This window comes from Aotus nancymaae, unplaced genomic scaffold (assembly GCF_030222135.1).
Source record: "Aotus nancymaae isolate 86718 unplaced genomic scaffold, 86718_ANA_hifiasm-v0.15.2.pri h1tg000076l, whole genome shotgun sequence".
NCBI classification, from domain to species: Eukaryota; Metazoa; Chordata; class Mammalia; order Primates; family Aotidae; genus Aotus; species Aotus nancymaae.
The window spans coordinates 1,597,197-1,618,487 of NW_026988491.1; the positions used below are offsets into that span (position 1 = coordinate 1,597,197).

The 21,291-nt window shown below is 50.6% G+C and overlaps 1 protein-coding gene and 1 long non-coding RNA gene across 20 annotated transcripts in view; one reads left to right on the forward strand and one right to left on the reverse strand.

Annotated features, from left to right (window-relative positions):
• The window catches only part of LOC105725775 (uncharacterized), a 277,480-nt gene that overhangs the window by 8,131 nt on the left and 248,058 nt on the right, over nucleotides 1–21,291 (forward strand). For 17 of the 19 annotated variants that reach the window (XR_010339338.1, XR_010339333.1, XR_010339335.1 and 14 more), the window contains 3 exons: nucleotides 768–2,238; nucleotides 2,494–2,619; nucleotides 3,428–8,107. This is a non-coding gene — a long non-coding RNA (uncharacterized LOC105725775). The remainder of the gene's footprint in view (nucleotides 1–767; nucleotides 2,239–2,493; nucleotides 2,620–3,427; nucleotides 8,108–21,291) is intronic. The other 2 variants (XR_010339339.1, XR_010339341.1) reach the window with 2 other exon arrangements.
• LOC105725774 (prothymosin alpha-like) lies at nucleotides 15,887–16,341 on the reverse strand. Its single transcript, XM_012464916.3, has one exon. It carries the CDS (start codon nucleotides 16,335–16,337, stop codon nucleotides 16,008–16,010), a length of 330 nt encoding a protein of 109 aa, XP_012320339.1. The 5' UTR covers nucleotides 16,338–16,341; the 3' UTR covers nucleotides 15,887–16,007.

Here is a 21,291-nt window from a genome sequence, read left to right on the forward strand (position 1 = left end):
TAGTGTGTGTCAGTAGTTTGTTCCTTTTTATTGTTGAGTAGATTCCGTTGTGTGGATAAGGCACACTTTGCTTTTCCATTCACCAAGATAGGGGATTTTAATTTGATCTGTGCTGCCTAACTGGGGTATATACATATAATGCTACAGGATAAATATGGTGCATATTTCTCGAACATAAATGTCACACATAGATTTACTTAAAGTTTAAATCATTGAGTGGTGAAAATAATTTTTGGAACATGTGCTGTGTGCCAGGCACTGGCTAAGCTTTGAAAATCATTAACTTTGGATGGGTGTGATGGCTCACACCTGTAATCCCAGCACTTTGGAAGGCTGAGGCCGGCGGATTGCCTGAGATTAGGAGTTCAAGACAAGCCTGGCCAACATGGTGAAACACTGTCTCTACTTAAAAAAAAAAATTAGCCAGCCGTGGTGGCATGCACCTGTAATCCCAGCGACTCGAGAGGCTGAGGCAGGGGAATCACCTGAACCCGGGAGGCGGAGGTTGCAGTGAGCTGCGATCACGCTACTGCACTCCAGCCTGGGTGACAGAGTAAGATCCTGTCTCCAGAAAAAAATATATATATCATTAACACTGAGTCATACATTCAGTATGTGGGGGTGAGGGAGCCACAGTCTCCTCCAGGTTTCTCTGGCCCCAAAGCCCATGCCTTCCTTTGTACCCTCTAAGACGGTGTCAACTTCACCCAGGAGCTAGCTAAAGGTCCTGCAAAACGTCCATCGGCTTATTAATATCATGATTCTAGGTCACAGAGCCAGGGGAAACAGTCACTGTGGACCAAGCCAGGCTCCTCTGAGCAGCCCAGGGTCTATTTACAGAGAACAGCAAGTTCCTGGGACAGAGGAGAGAGAAGGGAATTTCCAGGTTCTTCAGGACGTTCACAACCACCCTGAGAAGCATCCTTGCAGATAAGTATTTAAACTCACCAGCCCCTAGCCTACCAGCCTGCCCTCTTCTGGTCTGTGTAGGAAAGTGTGATATCCTAGAATCCCACAGTGGGAGGGGAAATGGCTGATGTAGCTCATTCACTTTTCTACCTCTATGGAAGAAAGAAAGCTCTTGTCCCCATTTTATGGGGTCCCAGAAAGGGTGACTTTCACACTCCACTTTTGGCATCAGGGCTAGTGTTTTATAAATGTCACCGTCTAGAACTTTTGGATGGCTGAGTTAAATGACTTCATCTCGTGTGCCTGTAAATCTGCTATTAGAAGGAGGCTGGGGACCCTGGGTGATGTGAACTGGCCCTTCTCTTCCTAGTTTTGGCATTTTGTTATCCTATTTATAAACCTTGGCCTGGGTTCCTTGGCCTTGCAGTTTAGTGGAGACTTCGCACTGTGCCTTTAGATGCATTTTTCTCAGTGCCAGAGTCTGAGTTCATCTCCAGCTCTGGACTCGTGCCCCCACTCCTAGGTGCTGACAGCAAGCTCTGAAAATATGCTGAGAAGGCTCCCTGACTCTCCTGACTCAGGTCTGCCATTGATGAAGACAGCACAGCTGTTACCCAAAGCAAAACCTGGCAGGTGGTGCTAGGTCAGGATTAGCGGTCATTCTCTGGTCTTCTCCAGATTGATGACACAGGTTGGTCTTAAAGGAGTCCTACTCCAGCCTCTGGCTCCCCGAATTTCCTCTGGCACATGGCACATCAGGAAAGGGCAGGGAGAAGGAGGGGAGCAGAAAAGTAACTGAGGCTAGGCAGAAGGGTCCCTTCCGTTTCCATACACTGCTTCAAACTATGGGTTACTGTTGTGCACCTTGAATGTCAAGTCAGGAAGGATCCCAGGGCCACCTGGTGTGGCAGGAGCAGAGCTGGGATCAGAATTCCAGATTCCCAACTCTCCATTCAGCTGCAATTCAGCTGTCACCAAGCTGCTCAGTTTTTCCTCCTTTCTCCCTGGTTGCATTCTGCTGCTGTTGGGAAACAGGGCATGAGTGAAGGGAACCTCTCTCCCCTCTCCCCTCACCTTTTAAGGATGTTGCGGGGTGGAGTAAATGGAGGGTTAGGGTGGTGTGCCTGAGTGCAGCTTCCCTGGCTCCGGGGCCTTCTATCTTCGGCAGGGAGTTCTGGCAAAGCCTAAGCCTGGGGAGAGGGCCTGGGTGTGGTTTTCTCCTGCCGTGTGGTTGGCTCTTTTGTCCTCCAGGATGGGCCTGTGGGGTCTGTGTGAGGAAGGAAGGAGCTGGGAGCCTGGGCTGCCTGTGTGCTGGCTGCATGCTGCCAGGTAAGCCTGGGAGAGATTTGGGGAGGGAGGGAAGGAGGAAGGGAGGTCACATGGAGTTGAGTTTCATAGGGGTAGGTTGACCCTCCCACCTGTGCCCCCTCCTCAGGCCAGAATGCTCCTGCTCATGAGAAGATGGCCTGGGAGCCAGGTGGCTGGAAGGCTTGCTCTGTGTGGTCTTGGTGGGGGTGGGTGGGATGGAATGAGGACCAGTGTGGGTGAGCTCGAGCAGAGAATTTAGCATGTTCCTTCATTCAGCCCCGACATCGACCAAGCACCTTCTCTGAGCCAGACGCTGGGGATGCAGAGATGAACCCAGAGACGTGGTCCTGTCTGCTCGGATCTTCATGTCAGAACACACTTCATTACGATCTCAGCGCAGGGGTGAGATCCCCATCCTGGGAGCAGTGTGTGTATGTGTGTATATGTGTGTGTGTGTGTGTGTGTGTGTGTTTGTGTGTGTGTTGGGGGTGGTGGTGTGCAGAGGTCCTCCCAGTGGGAATGTTGTGAAAGGAATTCAAGCCATCAAAGGACTCTGAAGGTCCTTCCCACCCACTCAAACCCTTGCCCCTCCTCCGCCCATGATGCTCCGGGGGCTTGCCGTGGGTTCCCTTTACTGCTTTTCTCTGGTCCCCTGAGCTAACCCTGCCTGATGGAATATTCTCAGCTTTCATTACTTCCTCTTTTTACTTTTTTTTTTTTCTTTTTCTTAGAGACAGGGTCTCACTCTGTTGCCCAGGCTAGGGTGCAGTGTTATGATCATGGCTCACTGAAACCTTGACCTCCTGGGCTCAATACATCCTCCCACCTCAGCCCCCTGGGTAGCTGGGACTGCAGGTGCATGTTACCATGCCTGGCTAATTTTCTGTAGAGACAGAGTTTCATTATGTTGCCCAGGCTGGTTTCGAACTCCTGGGCTCAAGTGATCCTCCTTCCTCATCCTCCCAAAGTGCTGGGATTACAGGTGGGAGTCATTGTGCCTGGCCTAAGTTTCTTCTAAAAGATTTTCATGTCCAAAGCCCTCCCTTCCACCCTGTGTGTGTGCTGGGGGCATGAGAGAGATACTGGGGCAGGGGGATCTCTGAACATGTGTCCCCTCAGATGCAGAAGTAGGCTGGGGGTATGTGGGAAGCTGGGGGTGGAGGCTGTGGCCTCATCCTCACTCGATGTGTCCCTGCCCCCCCCGACCCAGGTGGCTCCATCTGGGCCGAATCTCAGGGACTCCTGGCCTGGCCTTCTCTTTGGACCTTGGGAGACCCTGGACTCTGGCCACAGTGACTTAGCGGGCAGACTCTGACGGTCTTCTAGCCCCCTGGGTGACTCCCTGACGATCTCATCCTCCTCACCTGTTGGGATGCGGCCTCCCATGGACAGGAGCTCTTCCTGGCTGGTGCTCGACGACTGGATCTGGCTCCAGGGGTATGAGGGAGGCCTGGCAGCCCACTACTCCCTCCTCATCTGCTCGGGCCCTGCCGGCTGGGCCCTATTGTCTGGGGCTGGGGGCCCTTTCCTGACCCCATGTGAACTTGGTTCCTCCTCGAGTTTCTGCTGGTGACCAGACAGAGCCTGGCCTGGGCCAAGGCCCCACTGACCACACTCTCCCCAGGGCTGGGTCTCAAATGACCCTGAAGGATTGGGACAGGAACAGGGATGGGAGTTGGGGAGGGGCTGACAGTGGGAGGGCAGATGCAGCTCCTCAGGTGCCACTGGCTGGAGTCCTCTGTCTTTCTCCGTTTGGCCTGTGTGAAATTGTCATTTTTGTGGGGTGCCTCCTTGGTGGGGCTTTTCCATGCTTTACCTCTCCCTGATGGTTACAAAGAGGAGACATTCAGGACCTGGGAGGAGCTGGGGCCTTCCCCCTGCATTGCTGAACTCTGGGAGGGGCAGCTAGAGGGGTTGAGTGTGCACCATCCTGAGAAGAGAGGGTCTTTACGGGATAAGAAGATCTAGGCCAGGGAAATTCACTAGAAAGAGATAGGCGGCCCTGGATGTTTTTCCTGCCATCCAAAGGGAACCAGCCTTACCCAAAGGCTGTGGGGGCCACCTGAGCCCAGTCTCAGGACACTCTTCTCCAATCAGATCCCTGCTTCTAGCTGCACTGCTCCTGGATTCTGTTCTTGGGGAGCAGAAGGTGGCAGGACAGCCCCCACAATCTGCCTCTCCATGTGCAGTTTTCCTTACATGCCCACCTCTCCGCTTTCCTCCTCCGATTACAGCCCCCTCCAGTGTTTACCAGAGAGCAGCTTGTGGCCTCCCTTAGACAAGTTTAAAAGCCAGATATCCTTTTTCCCAGAATGGGGAGGAGGGCAATTGTGTACTCTTCATCAGCTTGGGCTGCCACAGCACCATGCCACAGACTGGATGGCTTAAACAGCAGGAATTTACTTTCTCCCAGTTCTGGAGGCTGGAAAGTCCAAGATCGAGGCGTTAGAGTTGGTTTCTGGTGAGGCCTCTCTCCTTGGCTTGCAGGTGGCACCTTCTTGCTGTGTCCTCACGTGACCTTTTCTCCACAGAGAGGGAAGGACAGCAGAAGCGCGCTCTGGTGACTCCTCCTCTCCTTATAAGGACACCAATCCCATCAAATTAGGGCTCAACCCTATGACCTCATTTAACTTTAACCCCTTAAAGGTCCCATCTCCAAAAACAGTCACATAGCGGGCTACTGCTTCAACATATGCATTTGGGGGAGGGGACACCATTCTGTACGGAAAGCCAGGGCCATCTCCCCTTCAGAATTCCCACCCCCAACCCAGGGAGGGGGAGGGGGAGGGGGAAGGGGAGCAGAGGTATGGGAAGCAGATATTGAGAGTGACAGGTACCACGCTGGGGTGGCTCAGGAGTGCTTTGGAGGACATATGGAACTGGCTGGGCTCAGTGCAGAAAGGAGGGGCCCCTGGGAGAGCCGTGTCCTGAGAAGAGCCTGGGCTACAACCTTGGGCAAGTTACTTCACCTCTGAGCCTTAACTGCTCTGTGAAATGAAAGGCACACGCTCACCTGTCAGGTGCAGGGAGGAGTCAGTGAGATCGTGTGCCTAGCACTGCGCCTGACTCCCAGTAGGTGCTCAGTAAATGCTCCCATCCATCCTGGAGTATAGATTTAGGGTTTATCCTGTTTTTTTTTTTTTTTTTTTTTTTTTGTCACTGTTGTTGGCTCTCTGGACTTAAAACCTCAGCATCTTCTGATCCAGAGGCATTTCTGATTAGGCTTCCCCTGGCTGTTTTCCCAATATCCCTCTCTAATCAGCTTGGGGAGGTGGCAGCATTTCATGGCCTCCATAGTAACTCACAATGCTTCCTGGGGTATTTAAATTCTACTCTCTCATCAGCATTGAGCACCTACTTTGGGCTGTTTCCTGTGCTAGCCATTTGGGGGAAATATGGGTGAAGAGTGGGCAGGGTTTGAACCTTTATGATTTCACATCCATGCTGGATGGGTAAAACCAGCTCACAGTCTACTGAGGTACAAGTTCTGAGTGCTTGGTAAGTGCTTGGTAAGTGGGAGAGAGACCCCAGATAGGGGCTGCTGCAGTCTGGAACAGCTTCCTAGCAAGCTGTACCAACCGGGGCCTTAAAGGATGAGAAAGATCCGGCTGAGATGAGACCCTCTAGGGAAATTCCCCAAGTAAGTTCTAGGAAATGTCATTGCTTTTTCAAAACAAAAACAAAGAAAAACAAACAGCAGGTTCAAATTCAAATTCCGCTGCACTACTGAAGTCGCGCAGGACTTATCAGAGCCTTTAAAATGCGAATCACAATTTCAAATACTCATGGAACATCGTGTAGAACTGTGGGAGATGCTAGGCTGGGGTCTTTGTGGGGAAAGTACAGCAGTGGTAGAAGATGGCATAATTAGGATACACTCAGGTGTTTTGTAGCATTGGCTGAAAAGGAAGCAGACCGGGAGGGCGTGGGGAGTCTCAACTTAGTTCCAGGAGCCAGGCCAACTTGATGCAGTTTTTTTTTTTAGCTGGGGTGAGGGCAGGCCAATAATTGGAACAACTAGAGGCCTGGCAGTTGCTGTTGGGAGAGATGTCTACTGAGCACGAGGGTCAGATCTTTTGTGGCGAGATGCTGGTGTGTGTGTGTCTATGCCAGAGTGTAACAGGATCCAGCCCTCTGGGAAGGGGCTGACCAGAACCAGGCAGGGGGTTTCTATCCAGGACAAGTAGGGTCCATTATCAGGGGGCTGAAATGTTTCCAGGGGTTAATCTGAGACCCACAGCCAGTAAATAGGGAAGCAACATTTTGGGCAGGGGCCATGTGGTTAGGATTGATTTTAGTGGGTCTGAGGGGCTTAGAGGTAGACCCCCTGCCCTGGTCAGGCCCCGTTCCCTGGCTGGTGGGGATGGGAGGCCTCTGCAGCTGCAGCTGGAGGGGCCGGGGCAGTGTTGCATGGTGTGATTAACCTACTAACCCAGGGCTCTGTCGGGACGCTGTGGCGTGTGACGAGGTGCCTGGCCTTCTGCCAACCAACTAACCTACTAACCAGGCCCGAGCATGCCCTACTAACCCCCTGCAGCCAGATCCTACTAACCATGCAGCTCATGGGCCTTTCAAGGGGCTGGGATATGGGGGCAGCCAAGGCTCCAGAAGGTTCTGCCTATGGGCTGGGATCTTTGTGCAGACCCTCGTTCTAGGACAGGGAATGCAAATAAGACTCATCAACTCTGCCACTTCCTGTTGGGTGACTTTGAGTAAGTCACCTCACTTCTCTCAACCTCAGTTTCCTCAGTGACAGAATGGGAGTACTGATACCTCACAGGTTGCAGTGAGGATTCCCATGAATATAAGGGTCTTGGCACATGGCAGATACTTAAAAAAAAAAAAAAGGGGGATGAAGGTGGAGGGAGTTCCTCCAAACCTGGTTGAACACGCCTGCTGCCTAGGCCCTGGCCTCTCTGGGTGTTCTGCACACAGATCCTTCTGCCTGGGGCCAGACACTTGCTTTGAATCCCTAACTGTCACTTCCCCACATTCTTCTTCCGTCTCAGCTTTCTTTTCTGTAGGCAGCTCTTTTGTTCGATTACTAACCCGTCTAACCCCTGGGGTGCCTCAACTGCATCCCATCATCCCTTAACAAACTAACGGACCTGCGTGCGTTCTTCCTTTTCTCCTAGCGACTCCTGTGTGTGTCTGCTGAGGTGCCCTGTCCGCTGGTGCTGTGCTCTGACTTACTAACCCAGCCCCTACTAACCCTGTTTTCTCTTCTTACTAACCCCAGCCCTGCCGAGCTCTGGGCTCCCCCCTGGGGGCTGGTCCCCCTCCTTTTGGCAAGCAGATGACCTGGGGCTACTGGCCCTATAGACAGATGTCCCACTTTGCTGCCCCACATTGGCTGTAAGATCAGAGTCCATTGGGCCAGGTCTAAGGCAGGGACGGCCCTATTAACAAGACTCAGAGGAGGAGGTGGTCCTGCGGATGGGGGAGGCTGGACTCTGACATGCCTCCTCTGTGCAGAAGTCTGGTTGCCACTAGGAGTAGGTGGGACCAGGGAAACCACGGGGACGTGAGTGTGGAGGCCTGTGGGTCTAGACTCTAGACTGTGGAGCTCTGAGCTTTTGTATCCTTCTCGGGAAGGAAGCCGGGGATGGATCTTTTCCATTGTTAAGTGGCATGAATAGGAGCTACCCTGTTCAGGAAGTCAAGAGGGAGGAGTGTCCCACGAGGAAGTCAGGAGGGGGCGTGCCCGTCACCGGAAATTGGCAGAGGGGCGTGTCCCACATCGGAAGTCAGCGGATCCTTACACCGGAAGTCAATGAAGCGGCGTTTCCTCACGCTAAAAACCACTGAGTGGAGTATTTAGAACACAGGAAGTCGGCCGGAGGAACTTTTCCCATATTTGAAGGCCGGGAAGAGGGACATTTCTGACACCGTAAGTCAGTGGGAGGGCTCTTTCCCACACAGAAAGTCAGCTACAGAGGACTCTCCCGTCTCGGTCTGAGAGAGGCGGGTTTTCCTTACCGGAAGTAGACGTGGGGCCATGACGCGGGGCCGTGGCCGGAAATCATTGAGAAAGAGCTGTTCCCACGCCCAGAAGCTAGAGGGCGTTAGTTGTCCTGTTGAAAAGGCGGGGAATGGCGGGGGGGGGGGGGGCGGAATCAGCTTTACCCTGGGCTCGGAGTTCGCAGGAGATAGAAGTCGGGAGCAATATATGAACTTCAGGGGCATACAGGGTTCCTGCAACCGCTCAGGCCGGCCAGGAGTGCATCCCTGGCTTTCTGTTCCCACCCACGTCCCTGTCTCAGCCTGCCTCCCCCAGAGCCCGCCAGCCGCTAAGCCGGGGCCACACCTGGGGGTGATTTCATGCCTCACCTCCAGTAGGCACCTTGGTCTCTTTGCCTAATCTCTGGCTCTTTTGCACTAACTCTTGCTCTCACCCAGCTAATCCCTGCCTCACCCTGACTGCCCCAGGGGCTGACCACTACCAACCAACCTGGCCTGTCTGGGGGCTTCAGGCTCCTGGCCTGGGTCTGACTAGCTCTTAATTAACCTTTCCTTCACCGTGACTAACTCCTGCCTTCCCGGTCTGTTCCTTTCAGCAGAAACTAATGGCTTGTGGATTTCTTTCTGACTAACAACAGGTCTAACGTTCCTTGTTACTGTTAACAGCTTGGATGTCGGCATGGCTGGGAAGGGGCTAACACAGGCTTGGAACTTGACTAACAGGAAAAAGCGTAGCTATTAATTTTGAACGTGGTGGCTGCTCTGAGTCAGAGCAATCAGAAGTCGGTAAAGGTGGTAGTTCTCTAAAGGAGGTGCCAGGGTTCTGGTGTGGACCAGGCCTGATGGAGCAGCCGTACCCACCAAGGTGGGGTCAGAAGTATAGTCAGTCTTCTTAGGTTTTGGTTTTTGGGCATAACTTCACTCCGCATAGTCTGCATTTGGTTTCAGTTCTTTAAAAAAACCATAGCCGTATGTCTGCAAGAGTTCGAACAAGTAGTTGCAGCTCTTATAAACCTTAAAATAACTGTCTTGTGTCTACAGAGCGTTTGCCATTTTGTATAGGGTCACCCGTCATCAGGCCAGGGCCTAGAGTCTTTGTTTTGGGGACTTTGTGTTTTGGAAGCTCTAGGACATAAAACGTTAGATCAGAGTATTCAGAAGGGTTATAAGTCCATCAGCTGTTTACATGTTAGTAGTAAAAATTAGCTGAGCTTCCTAACTTTTGGCTCTTCTAGCATAAACCCTTCTGTGCAATTTGGCTGCACTGACGAAAGGGGAGTTTTTCTGGAAGGGACTTTTGATCTCTTCATACTGAAGGAACGTCCTTTGGGAGTAGAGGGGCAGGGAGCATAAGCCTGGGATTCCAGATGCAGGTAAAAGGTGGCACTAGGTCAAGGTTTTGCTGACTCAGTCTGGTAGTCAGAGTCTGTGGGAGAAGACAGCTCAAGGCAGGGCCTGGAGGATTGGATCAGTTTAGGGATAGGTCAAAGGCTGGCTTGGAGTCTTACAGGCAGGTTGCTTGGGGCATTGAATGCTAGTCTGGGACTGAGAGCCCTTTTCTCTGGCAACCGTGCACTCAGAGCTAACCAATTGTAGTTGGTAGTGAGGACTGAAGGGTGATCCAGAGACCTGAGCTGCAGAGGGAACAAGAGAGAAAAAGATGTCTTAGGAAGAGCTTTGTGAAGACGCCTTGGCTGTTGACAGGGGCCTGGGGTGGGGTAGAGTCTACACCTGGGAAGTGCCTGCCTGCTGCCCTCTAGTGGCTGCCTTACTCCATTTCAGTCAAAGCAGGAAGCTCAGAAACACCTTTTCCTGAAACTCCTCTTTGTTTACGAAGATTTGATGCTGCTAAGGACCTACTATGTGCCAGGCACTGCTCTGGGCACTGGGACCTGCACATGGGCTTTTATAGCCTAGTGGGAGAGCTGGTGAAGTAGTGATTCAGTGAGATGGGTGTTATGATGGGTCGGGAGCTATGGGAGCACCCAGGAGACAGACAAGATTGATGTGCACCTACGCTGTGCCAGGCATGTGCTAGGCCTTGGGGATGTGGTGGTGGTTAAACACCATTTGGTCTTCAGGAACTTTAATTCTAGTGTGTAGGGTGGATACAGGGGGGTGGAATGGGGATAGAGAGACACCTAATCCACCCTAGGGTGGCTTTCCAGAGAGGGAGGCAAGTCAGCTGAGCTCTGGCCGGGTAGAGTGTGTGGGATGAGTTCCAGGCAGTGAGAGTGGTGGACACCAGTTTCTCGGGATCAGAGATGATCCAAAGAGGTTCTGGAAGGTTCATGTGGAATGTAGCAAGAGATAGAGGAAATGGACACGGTGCCAGGTCTGGTTGCCAAGGGGTTTAGATTTTAACCTTAGGCCTTAGGGAGCCATGGATATGATCTGAGAAAGGGAGATACTGTATTTGAGTTTTAGGCTGACCATTTGGCTCCTCCAGCCCGGGTGGAACTCAGAGGAGCTTGCAATGGGCTCTGGCCACATTTTAGACAACTGAGCAGAACTTTTTGAAACTTGGAAGACCCTTTGGTCCATCTTTTGATAAACAGAATCCATACATGCCTGCCTCAGTTGGAGGTAGCCCTGCGATGACTGGAAAGTAAAGAGGACCAAGGTGACAATAAAGGCTTGGCAGGGGAGCAGTCTTGAACACATGTCATCCATGGTGGTGTGAAGCCCCTGGAGAAGATCTGGGGAAACATGGTCATGGGCTGCACATCTGCAAGAGAATGCCACTGGGGAGGGAGCCCATTTGTCATGCATGACTGCAAGGGGGACATACAAGTGTGGAGTAAGCTTGCAAGAGGCCGATCCTGGTCCCAGAGAGGGAACAATATGTCTTAAGGGGTAATGAGCCTTTTGTTCCCAGAGGCAGAGGGATCAGGACTAGGCCAACATAGAGACTGGTGATGGTTGTGAGATTCTAAGTGTGTATGTGTGTGTGTGCGTGCGCGCACACGCACGCACGTGCATCGTGACAGTAGAGGAGGCTGAGCCCAAGCAGGCACATTCTCTTCAACCCCTTCCCTCATTCAGTCTGCTCTTGAAAGTCTAAGGAACATCCAGCTTGCTATGAGCAGATCTTAGAGCTGAGGAATTGGCCTCTCAATCTGAAGAGGTGTCGTAATCCTTTCTTAATAGGTTGTGCTGTGGACCCACTGTGAGGGCTGCGCTGGTGTAAATGGTGACATCCTGAGCTGGGGGATGCTCTCGGGGTGGGGGATTGGTTCCATCCCAACAAAGGCCGTCCTGAGAGTTTATCCAGGGACCTGTTGTTTTACTTTAACAGACCAGAAAAGATGTTTGTTTTCCACGTCATTTAGCTCCAGGGGCTACTGAATGTGTGGGCAGAAATTTCTCTGTAGATTAAAAATCAGATTTTTACATGGATTCAGCAAAGGAGTGTCAACTGGATTTTTGTTTTCACCCATGAACGTCGCTGCTTCTGTGTAAAATGCCATTTTGCTATTAAAAATTGATTCACACTGGAAACATGCCTGTGGTGTATGAAGCAGAAGGGACATGCTGTTTGGGGGAGAGGGGGCAGCCAGTGGCATTTTCAAGGAGCAAGGGTAGGCTCTGTCGGTGAGTCAGGCTTTCCTCAAGAGTGACCCTAGAAGTCAGTATAATGGGGCGTTTTATTTTTTAATTTTGGTAAAATAAACCTAAAACTTAACCACCATACTCATTTTTAAGTTTAGTACATTCACATTGTTGTGCAACCACTATCACCATTGGCATTTATTTTTCTGTTCTTTTTTTTAGAGATGAGGTCTTGCTATGTTGCCCAGGCTGCCTTTGAACTCCTGGTCTCAAGCGATCCTCTTGCTTAAGTCTCCTGAGTAGCTGGGACTACAGGCGTGCACCACCATGCCTAGTGGTATTTTTAAAAAATAACACTTCTTTGTGCCTAGGGCAGTGCTTTGCGAAATCCAGGTTTTTATTGCCAGTGAGATTATACTTCCTTGGGGAGGCAAAGAGTTCCTTGATGACAGAGTAAAAGATAGACTTTAGTGTGTGGTCATGAAGGACTGACAAATATAAGCCACACACATTGCCGCTCTTCCCTTCAGCATCCATGACAGACATTGCAAGTTGATCGCCTATCTCACTGGGAACTTGGTTGCATTTTCAGGTTCTTTCTCAGACTGGTGTTCTGGGCAGCCAGGAGTTTGTTGGGGGTGGTTTAATTAATTAATTAATTTATTTATTTATTTTGAGACCGAGTCTGGCTCTGTCGCCCAGTCTGGGGAGTGCAGTGGCTCGATCTCGGCTCACTGCAACCTCTGCCTCCCAGGTTAAAGCAGCTCTCCTGCCTCAGCCTCCTGAGTAGCTGGGGCTACAGGCATGTGCCACCACACCCAGTTAAATTTTATTTGTGTTTTTGGTAGAGATGGGATTTCACCGTGTTAGCCAGGATGGTCTCAATCTCCTGACCTCATGATCTGCTCACTATGACCTGGAAAAGTGCTGGGATTACAGACATGAGCCATTGTGCCTGGCAGGGAGGTGGTTTTAAAAGAACTTTGGAGTCAGTTTTAGGATTGAGATTACTGATAAACCTCGATTTGAATCCCAGCTTTGCCAAACACCTGCTGTGAGCTCTTGGGGATGATTCCCCTTCCCTGAGCCTCCATCTGCTCTGTGGAGTGGGGAGACCACTCCCACCTCCTAGGACCATTGTGAAGGTTCCCAAGGGTTCTTGCAGAGCTGAGACAGGGCTTGATACCCTGCAAGTGTTCCCTGAAACCTCATTCTATGTTAGCACCAGATGAGGGGATGGGGGCCAGAGGTGCTCAGTTGAAAAGGAAATCGGGAGAAGGTGAGGTGAGGGTGGGGGCAGTAAGGGGAGGCTTCCTGGAAGAATCAAAACTTGAGGGGAGCCTTGAAGGATGGGGAATGGTCAATGAATTAGGAGAAAATAGCAACAGTGGTGCAGAGCATTTTGGAGTGACTCCTCCAACATTCACTGGACTGGTTCTGTAGGAGATGAGGATACTGATGAATATTGGGACGAGGTGGGGTGGACAGTCCAGTGGAGGTTACAGAACTAAGAAGTGGAGGCTGATCTGTGCAGCAGCGTTCAAGGCATGGTAAGAAGAGTGGGAATCTCCCAGGGTTGGCAGAACTTGTGAGCCCCTCCGCCCTCAAAGGACTACAAGACCCCTAATGAGAAGAGAGCTTCCTCCCAGTCCTCCTTTCTCCTCCTCTTCTCCTCCCTCCCTTAGTTCACCCAGAAACTGTTTATGGAGGTTTTCTTGTATACTGGGCACTGCCCTGGCCTCTGGGATGCCAGGTTACTGACTTTTCTGTTGCCAGTGCACCTATTTTTGCACTGGCTGTTCCCTTTACCTGGAACGTATGTCCCTCTGCTTTTCACATGACTGACTTCTTGGTGGCTCTCAGCTGAGCATCACCTGCTCGAAGAGACCTCCCCCGACCACCCTGTCCACAGTCCTCTATCACTGTGGCTCTCAAACATTTTGGCCACCGGCCCCTTTACACTCTTACTATATGACACACACTTTGAGTCAATCGCCTGCCTCTGTTTGGGAACTTGGGTCATTTGTAATAGAACGTGTTATTTTTGTTAATATGCAATGGGTTTATTATTGTGATTTTTAAGTCTTTTTAAAGGTCTCTGTTTTAATTTTTAACATGGTAGAGTCTCTCTACAATGGTTTCCTTGGCTTCATTGAATGCATTTTCAGCCTTTTTCTCAGAAAAGTGTTGTGGGCAGCCAGGGCCAGTTTGTTCTGGGTGGTTTTTGTTTTGTTTTGTTTTTTGTTTTTTGACAAAGTCTTACTCTGTCTCCATGCTGGAGTGCAGTGGCATATTCTCGGCTCACTGCAACCTCTGCGTCCCGGGTTCAAACGATTCTCCTGCTTCAGAATCACAAGTAGCTGAGACTACAGGCACCCGCCACCACGCCCAGCTAATTTTTGTATTTTTAGTAGAGATGGGGTTTCACCACGTTGGCCAGGATGTTCTTGATCTCTTGACCTCATAATCCGCCCGCCTCAGCCTCCCAAGCGGGTGTGTGTGTGTTTTTTTTTAAAGGCATTGTGGACACCAGCCACTTGCAAGGCTCAGCTGGCTCCTGTTTCATTCATTCAACAACAAGTTTTTGAGCCCTACTGTGTGCCAAACACAATGCTGGGTGCCCAGGGCACAGCAGACTGGCATTGCCCCTGCAGAGGGCACAGTCCAGGAGAGGCAGTGAATGAAAACTAGATTTGGATGGGGGACAGGAACAGAAGAAGGAAACCATTGTAGAGAGACTCTACCATGTTAGAAATTAAAACAGAGACATTTAAAAAATATTTGTTTATTAATTCATGGAAAAATCACAATAACAGTAAACCCATTGCATATTAACAAAAATAACACATGCTTTATTGCAAATAACCGTATTTTCCAAAACAAAATAAATTTAGCGAGGAGACAGCATTGTTGTAGTTTCTTTGGGTAAATCTCTTTAATGTCTGGCTTAATAGAAGACAGATTGTGTTGCATTCTGATAGCTGCTTCCGCATTCAGTCTGTTGCATATCAATGTCCTGTGGCTCCTGGAAGGGCGTCCAGTCCCTCTTTGTAGGTGCTCCGTGGCCCAGCCACAACCGGAGTTCACAGGAGCGGCCAGGAGATGGCGGTGTTGCACCGAACCCCCGCTGCTTATTCTGGGAAACTCGGTTCCCCTGGGGGCATTTGGGGCTGGATGCGCTACCGGAATACTCTGGAGATCTTAGAGTTTTAGGCCGTTGAGAAGGACTTGGCAGGGGTGGGATAAGGAAAGGGACTGGAGACAATGCAGCTGAGGACAGAAACTCTGGAAAAGCACTGTTCATTTTGCAGAGGGCTCCTTTTCTTTTTCTTTTTGGGACGGAGTCTCACTCTGTCGCTCAGGCTGCAGTGCAGTGGCGCGATCTTGGCTCACTGCAACCTCTGCCGCCTGGGTTCAAGATATTCTCCTGCCTCAGCCTCCCAAGTAGCAGGGATTACAGGCGTGCGCCACCATGCCTGTAATCCACCCCTCACTGGTTATGTGACTTAGGGCTGGTGATTTCCCCTGTTTGAGCCTCAGTTTCTCCATCTGTAAAACGGGAATAACTGTGTCCTTTTCTTTTCTTTTTAGAACAACTCAGCAAAATAAAATTCCCGTTTATTGTTGGACAACGTTGTTTCACACATACATCAAACAAGCCAATAAATAAATAAATAATAAACAGCAGCGTCATAGACAAGAAAAAAAGGAAATCTTTTAATCTTTGGCCTTTTTTAACCATCTCATACAAACTAACTATTTATAGTACAGCCAAGTACATATACAAAAAAGTTACTGGAATGCTCGGAATAAGATTGTTTTTCTGTTGTCGTTTTTGCTTTTTTTTACAAGGTTTTTTTTCTCCTTTGAGATTATAATGAACACGGTCACACCACAAGTAAAGTCAGAAGTAGGACAGAGAACGCTCCTTGGTCATCGAGATCATTAAAAATGGCTGACCCTAACAATATGTACAAAAATATAAAACGTAAACAAAAAATACAAACAAATTTCCTTTTAAAAGTACTTTAAAGGGAAAAAGCAGGGCCTTGGAAGTTTTGGGTCTTTTTTCCTCCCCTGTTGCAAATTCTCATGGTTTGGGTTGGGTAGTGGAGAGCACGTCGTGTCATCTGCGGGTGGCACTGCCCGCGGTGGGTGGGCTGGCCTCTCTACTCCAAGGTGACCACGTTTAGATTCTGAGACGGGAAGTGGAGGGTGAATAGGTCACGGCGGCCTTTTTCTTTTTTTTTTTAGTTTAACTTTTCCTTTTTTGCTGTCTAATTATCCTCGTCGGTCTTCTGCTTCTTAGTATGGACATCGTCATCCTCAGCATCTTCAGCCGCACACTTGACTGTAGCGGGCTCAGCCTCCTCATCTTCATCTCCATCCTCCTCCTCACCATCACCTTCCTCCTCCTCCTCTTCCTCCCCACCTTCTTCCTCTTCTTCATCTACCTCATCGTCAGCCTCCTGCTCCCCATTTTCCTCATTAGTATTTCTGTTAGCAGGGGCGTCTCTTCCATTTTCCGCCTCTTCCACAACTTCCTTCTTCTCCTTCAAGTCCTTGGTGGTGATTTCGGAGCTAGTGTTTATGGCTGCGTCTGACATGGTGGGGCACCAGCTGTGTCCCTTTCAATGAAGTTACCAGGATTTGACAAGAGAGCATATGCAAAGCGTCCGCATGTGATGGGCTCTCAATTCCTATTTCGTGTGTTGATGGTTTGTATTTTTAGTAGAGACGGGGTTTCGCCATCTTGGTCAGGCTGGTCTTGAACACCTAACCTCCTGATCCACCCGCCTCAGCTTCCCAAAGTGCTGGGAGTACAGGCGTGAGCTACCTCATCTTAACAGAGGCCAAGCCAAGTAATTTCCCCCCTCTAAGCCTCAGCTTACTCCTCCACAAAATGGGCAAAGTACGACTTTGGCTTCCATTCCACTCTGCCACTCTCAGCAAGGGTCAGTATTTTGATAACACTGGTGTTTTTGGCCATGCAGGATCCCCCAGCCATCTCCCTCTGAGGCCTAGAATATTCCAAGAACTCGCTGATGCTGTGAGCTCTTCCCACAGGCAAAGCCGTTCCTTCTAGTTCCGCCTCCGGACACCTCGCCTTCATTCCCCTGGATCGACTTAAAGCGGCCAGTACTGTTTCCAGTGCTCGCTCCATGCAGGCTCTGTGCTGGATGGTTTAGACATATTGATGCATGAAGTGCTCGGAAGTAGTTTGAGAGTCTCATCACCACTCCCGTTTCATAGAAGAAGGCACTGAAGCTCAGAGAAGTGAAGAAACTCCCCCAAAGACACACCGTTAGGGGATGGAGAACCTGGATTCAAGGTGGTCACCACACGCATGGGGCCGCGCCACCCAAAAATGCTGACTCCATCTTGCAAGGTCGAACCCAGTTACTCTCTCTCTATGCTGGTTTCTCTCCTGTCACTCCTCCCTGCAGGGTGTCCATTGGCCTCGGGGAACTGAGCACAGTTTGTGATTTCATGTCTATTTGCTCATTTACCTGCTCCCCTGACTGTGAGCTCCACAAGGGCAGGGGCGATGCCTGCCTGCTTCACAGCTGTTCTGTGGGTACCCAGGACTGTGCCTGGCACAGAGTTGGGAGTCAACATTTTATTGAATGAATGAAACGAGAGCTCATTGGGCTTTTCTAGTGGGTGGTGTCCAGGCAGATCCACCCCTCACTGTTATGTGACTTAGGGCTGGTGTCTTCTCCTATTTGTTTGAGCCTCAGTTTCTCCCTCTGTAAAACGGGAATGACTGTGTCCCTTTCAATTAAGTTACCAGGATTTGACAAGAGAGGATATGCAAAGCGTCTGCATGTAATGGGCTCTCAATTCCTATTTCATGTGTTGATGGCTTCTCTTGGTTGGGGCGGGTATGGTGTGACCAGCAGGGTCAGGGGAAGGCAGAGTGGCCTGAGGATTGGACGGGCGGAAGCAACTGGACCAAATCATAGAGCAAACTGGCCGCAACTCTGGCTTATGTATCCTCTGAGCCTGCCTGAATGTGAGTACTCAAGAAGCCACAGTCATGGTGGCCCCGTCCCTACTGTCATCTCTTGCCTGGCCTTTGGCATATAAACAGATCCTCCTCTGTAAAGCACTCATAACAGGGGCAGAGCCAGGTAGGCAGGGGGACAGAGACCCCGGTGGGAACTGGTGCTCTTCAGCCTGAAACACACACGGTTTCCTAATCTTCACTCAAGAGGCCTCTCCAGCGTGAAGGAGGCTTCCTCCCAGAGGAAAGCTCTGGAATGTAAGGAATGTGCTGGAGCCTCCAGCCCAGGCCCCAGGAAAGAGAATGTCTTGGAGGCACAGGGCTGAGGGGGCATTTTCCCAGCTATCTCAGGGATGCCGGGCCACCGGGGAGTTTGTACCAGACATCACCTTCTGGCACCCGGGTCAAGCCTCAATCGCCTTGATGCTTTCCCAGGTTCTCAGGCTGGAATGACGGAGGCCCCGCCAGACTCTCATGGTCTTTCATTTCAGCCTCTCACCCAGCACCTATGCTTCCGCGCTCGGGGCCAGACCCTGTGCTGGGCACTGAAGTACAGAGAAAAATGAAGCTGACTCTTGTCTAAGACATGGGAAGGTGGGACAGACCCAGTGTCAAGTCTGGACTCCTGCATTGTGTTACCTTGGACAAGCTCAGCTGTCTGAGCCTCTGTATCCCCATTTATAAAATGGAGGTAACATTAGGATCTCCTTTCACGAGGGTGAAAGGCCACTTTGTTCCTGGTGCTATAAACGGAAATTATTATTGTTAGAAAAATGGCTATAACAATATCTCCTATCCCACACACTCCTCTTATAATGTGACTTTGACCCTTCTCCCCTTGAATCTGGGTGGGTTTGTGACTTTGGTAGAAGCGATACTATGTGACTTCCAAGGCTAGTTAATAAAATGGGGGAGGGGAATACTCACTCTTGGAACCCAGCCGCCATGGTGTGAGGAAGCCCAAGCAGCTGTGAAGAGGCCCACATGGACAGGAACCAAGGCCCCTCGCCCTGGCTGAGCTCCTGGCAATCCTGTGGGTGAACCATTTTGAAGGTGGGTCATCCATCCCTAGCTGAGTCGCTGCAGTGGATACTGCATGGAGCAGGGACAAACTGGAATCAAGCCATGCTCCCTTTGCAGGTTCCTGAGCGAAATGATGGTAGTTTTAAGCCTCTAGGTCTTGGAGAGGTTCATTATGCAGCAATAAACAAGGATACAGTTCCTTTTAAGAAACAACTTTGCCTTTGTCTCAGCTGAACTCAGGATCTTTTTTTCCCCAGATCCTGGTCCCTTCCAGCATTTTCCATCTCAGGAAAGAGCCCCAGTCTTTCTGGTTGCCTGAAAAAGAAACCTGAGCGTCATCTTTCTTTCCTTCCTCAATCTCTGTGACAGCCACTGTCCAAGTCCTCTCATCTTACCTCCTAAATCTCTCTCTCTCTCTTTTTTTTTTTTTGAGAGGGAGTTTCACTTTCACCCAGTCTGGAGTGCAGTGGCACCATCTCGGCCCACTGCAACCTCCACACTCCAGGTCCAAGCAATTCTCCTGCCTCAGCCTCCCAAGAAGCTGGAATTACAGGCGCCCACCACCAGGCTTGGCTAATTTTTGTGTATTTAGTAGAGATGGGGTTTCACCATGTTGGCTGGGCTTGTCTTGAACTCCTGACCTCAAGTGATCTGCCTGCCTCAGCCTCCCAAAGTGTTGAGATATAGGCATGAGCCACCACGCTCGGCCCTAAATATCTCTTGTCACTTTATTCTATCCCTGTGACATTGCCACAGTCCAAACCACCAGCCTTCTGTTTTGGACAGCCATGGCAGCTTTCCAACCAGCCTCACCGTTTTACAGGGAGAGCAGGAATCTTGATATACGAATGATTACGAGGGAAATCATCGGCGTTGAGCTCCATCCACCTCCAGTGCTGTGTCTCTGAGCCCTTCATTTGTCTTTGCCTGGACTGTTTCTTTTTCTCCCCGCACGAGCCCAGGGTAAGACCCCTCTGGCCACCACTTCCTGTCTGTCCGTAACACCCTCCTTGACTCAGCCTGAGTGAGTTCACTCACTGCTTTGGTCTCTGAGCAGGCAGCTCCTGTTTGTTTTCCCCCCCTCATCTAGACTTGAGATTTGGATTCAGTAGTAGAGCAGATATGATATACGTTGGGCACTGCTCATGTGCCAGGCTCTATGCTAGGCACCTAGAATACCGTGGTGAGAAGAAACGAAATGTCTATTCTCATGGAATTCTCAGTCTAGTAGGGGAGACAGGCATTCACTATGGAAACAAGAAAGTTAAATCCTTTCTACCATTGTTTATTGCTATGAAAGAAGTTCGGCAGGATGATGGGACAGGTTGGAGTGGGGGATGGGCACAGTCAGGTGGTGGTCAGGGAGGGCTTCTTGGAGGAGGTGGCATTTGATCTGTTAAGATGGAGTCAGCCATGTGACATTAGGAGAAACTGTCAGCAGGGGGAACATCAGAGGCAAAGGTGCTGAGGTGGGATGAGCTTGCTGTACGGAAGGGACGGAGGTGAGACCAGAGCACGAGAGGCTGGTAGGATGCAATGTAGAAGAGACAAGCCAGGGCTGGGTCATTCGGGGCCTGCTGAGCCACAATAAAGACTCTGATTTGACCCTAAGTGTGTTTGGAAGCCATCAGCGGGTTCTGTGCTGCAGAGTGACACCTCTGATTTATGCTGTAAACACTGGCTTCCAGCTGCTGGGTGGAGAATGAATTGGAGGGGGATGGGGGAGCAGGGGGCCTGGGGCAGAGGCTGTGGAGTCTAGGTGAGAAACTGCATTTATCAAAGACGCCATCCACACAGGTGTCGCGGGGCTGAGACTCCTCTGTCTCCTCCAGCGTGGTCCAGCTGCCCTGTGCCCATGGCTTCCAGACGTTTCTGTCTGTCATTCTTTAAAAGACACTCCCTTCTTAATTCTGAGGTGAGGCTTTGCCTTCATAGACTCACTTCAGCCTCCTGAAAGTCTTCTGGAAGCCCAGCCTGGCTGCCCGAGGGGGGTCTTCCCAGCACTGTGTGAAGAGCTGGGATTGAACCGTTTGTCACTCTCAGACCCTCTGATCCTGACCGTGACCTAGCTCCCCAACAACTCCATCCTCTTCGGAAGGGCTGTCCCCACGAGGAAGGTGGCAGCAACACCGTAGTGTATTGACATTGTACGTGTGTTCTTATCTAGATGTACCAGGGCTGTGTGACGGATGGCAAGTCACTTACTCGCCCCTCCCCCCGGCCTCCCAGCCTGTTTTCCCACAGCATCTCCATATTGGTTCAACAAATGATGGCTCACACCTGTAATCCCAGCACTTTGGGAGGATCGCTTGAGGATAGGTGTTCAAGACCAGCCTGGGTAACAAGGTGAAACCCCGTCTTTACTAAAAATACAAAAATTAGCTGGACGTGGTGGCGTGTGCCTGTAGTCCCAGCTACTCGGGAGGCTGAGGCAGAAGAATTGCTTGATTCCAGAAGGTGGAGTTTGCAGTGAGCTGAAATTTGCCACTGCACTCCAGCCTGGTGACAGAGCAAAACTCTGTCTCAAAAAA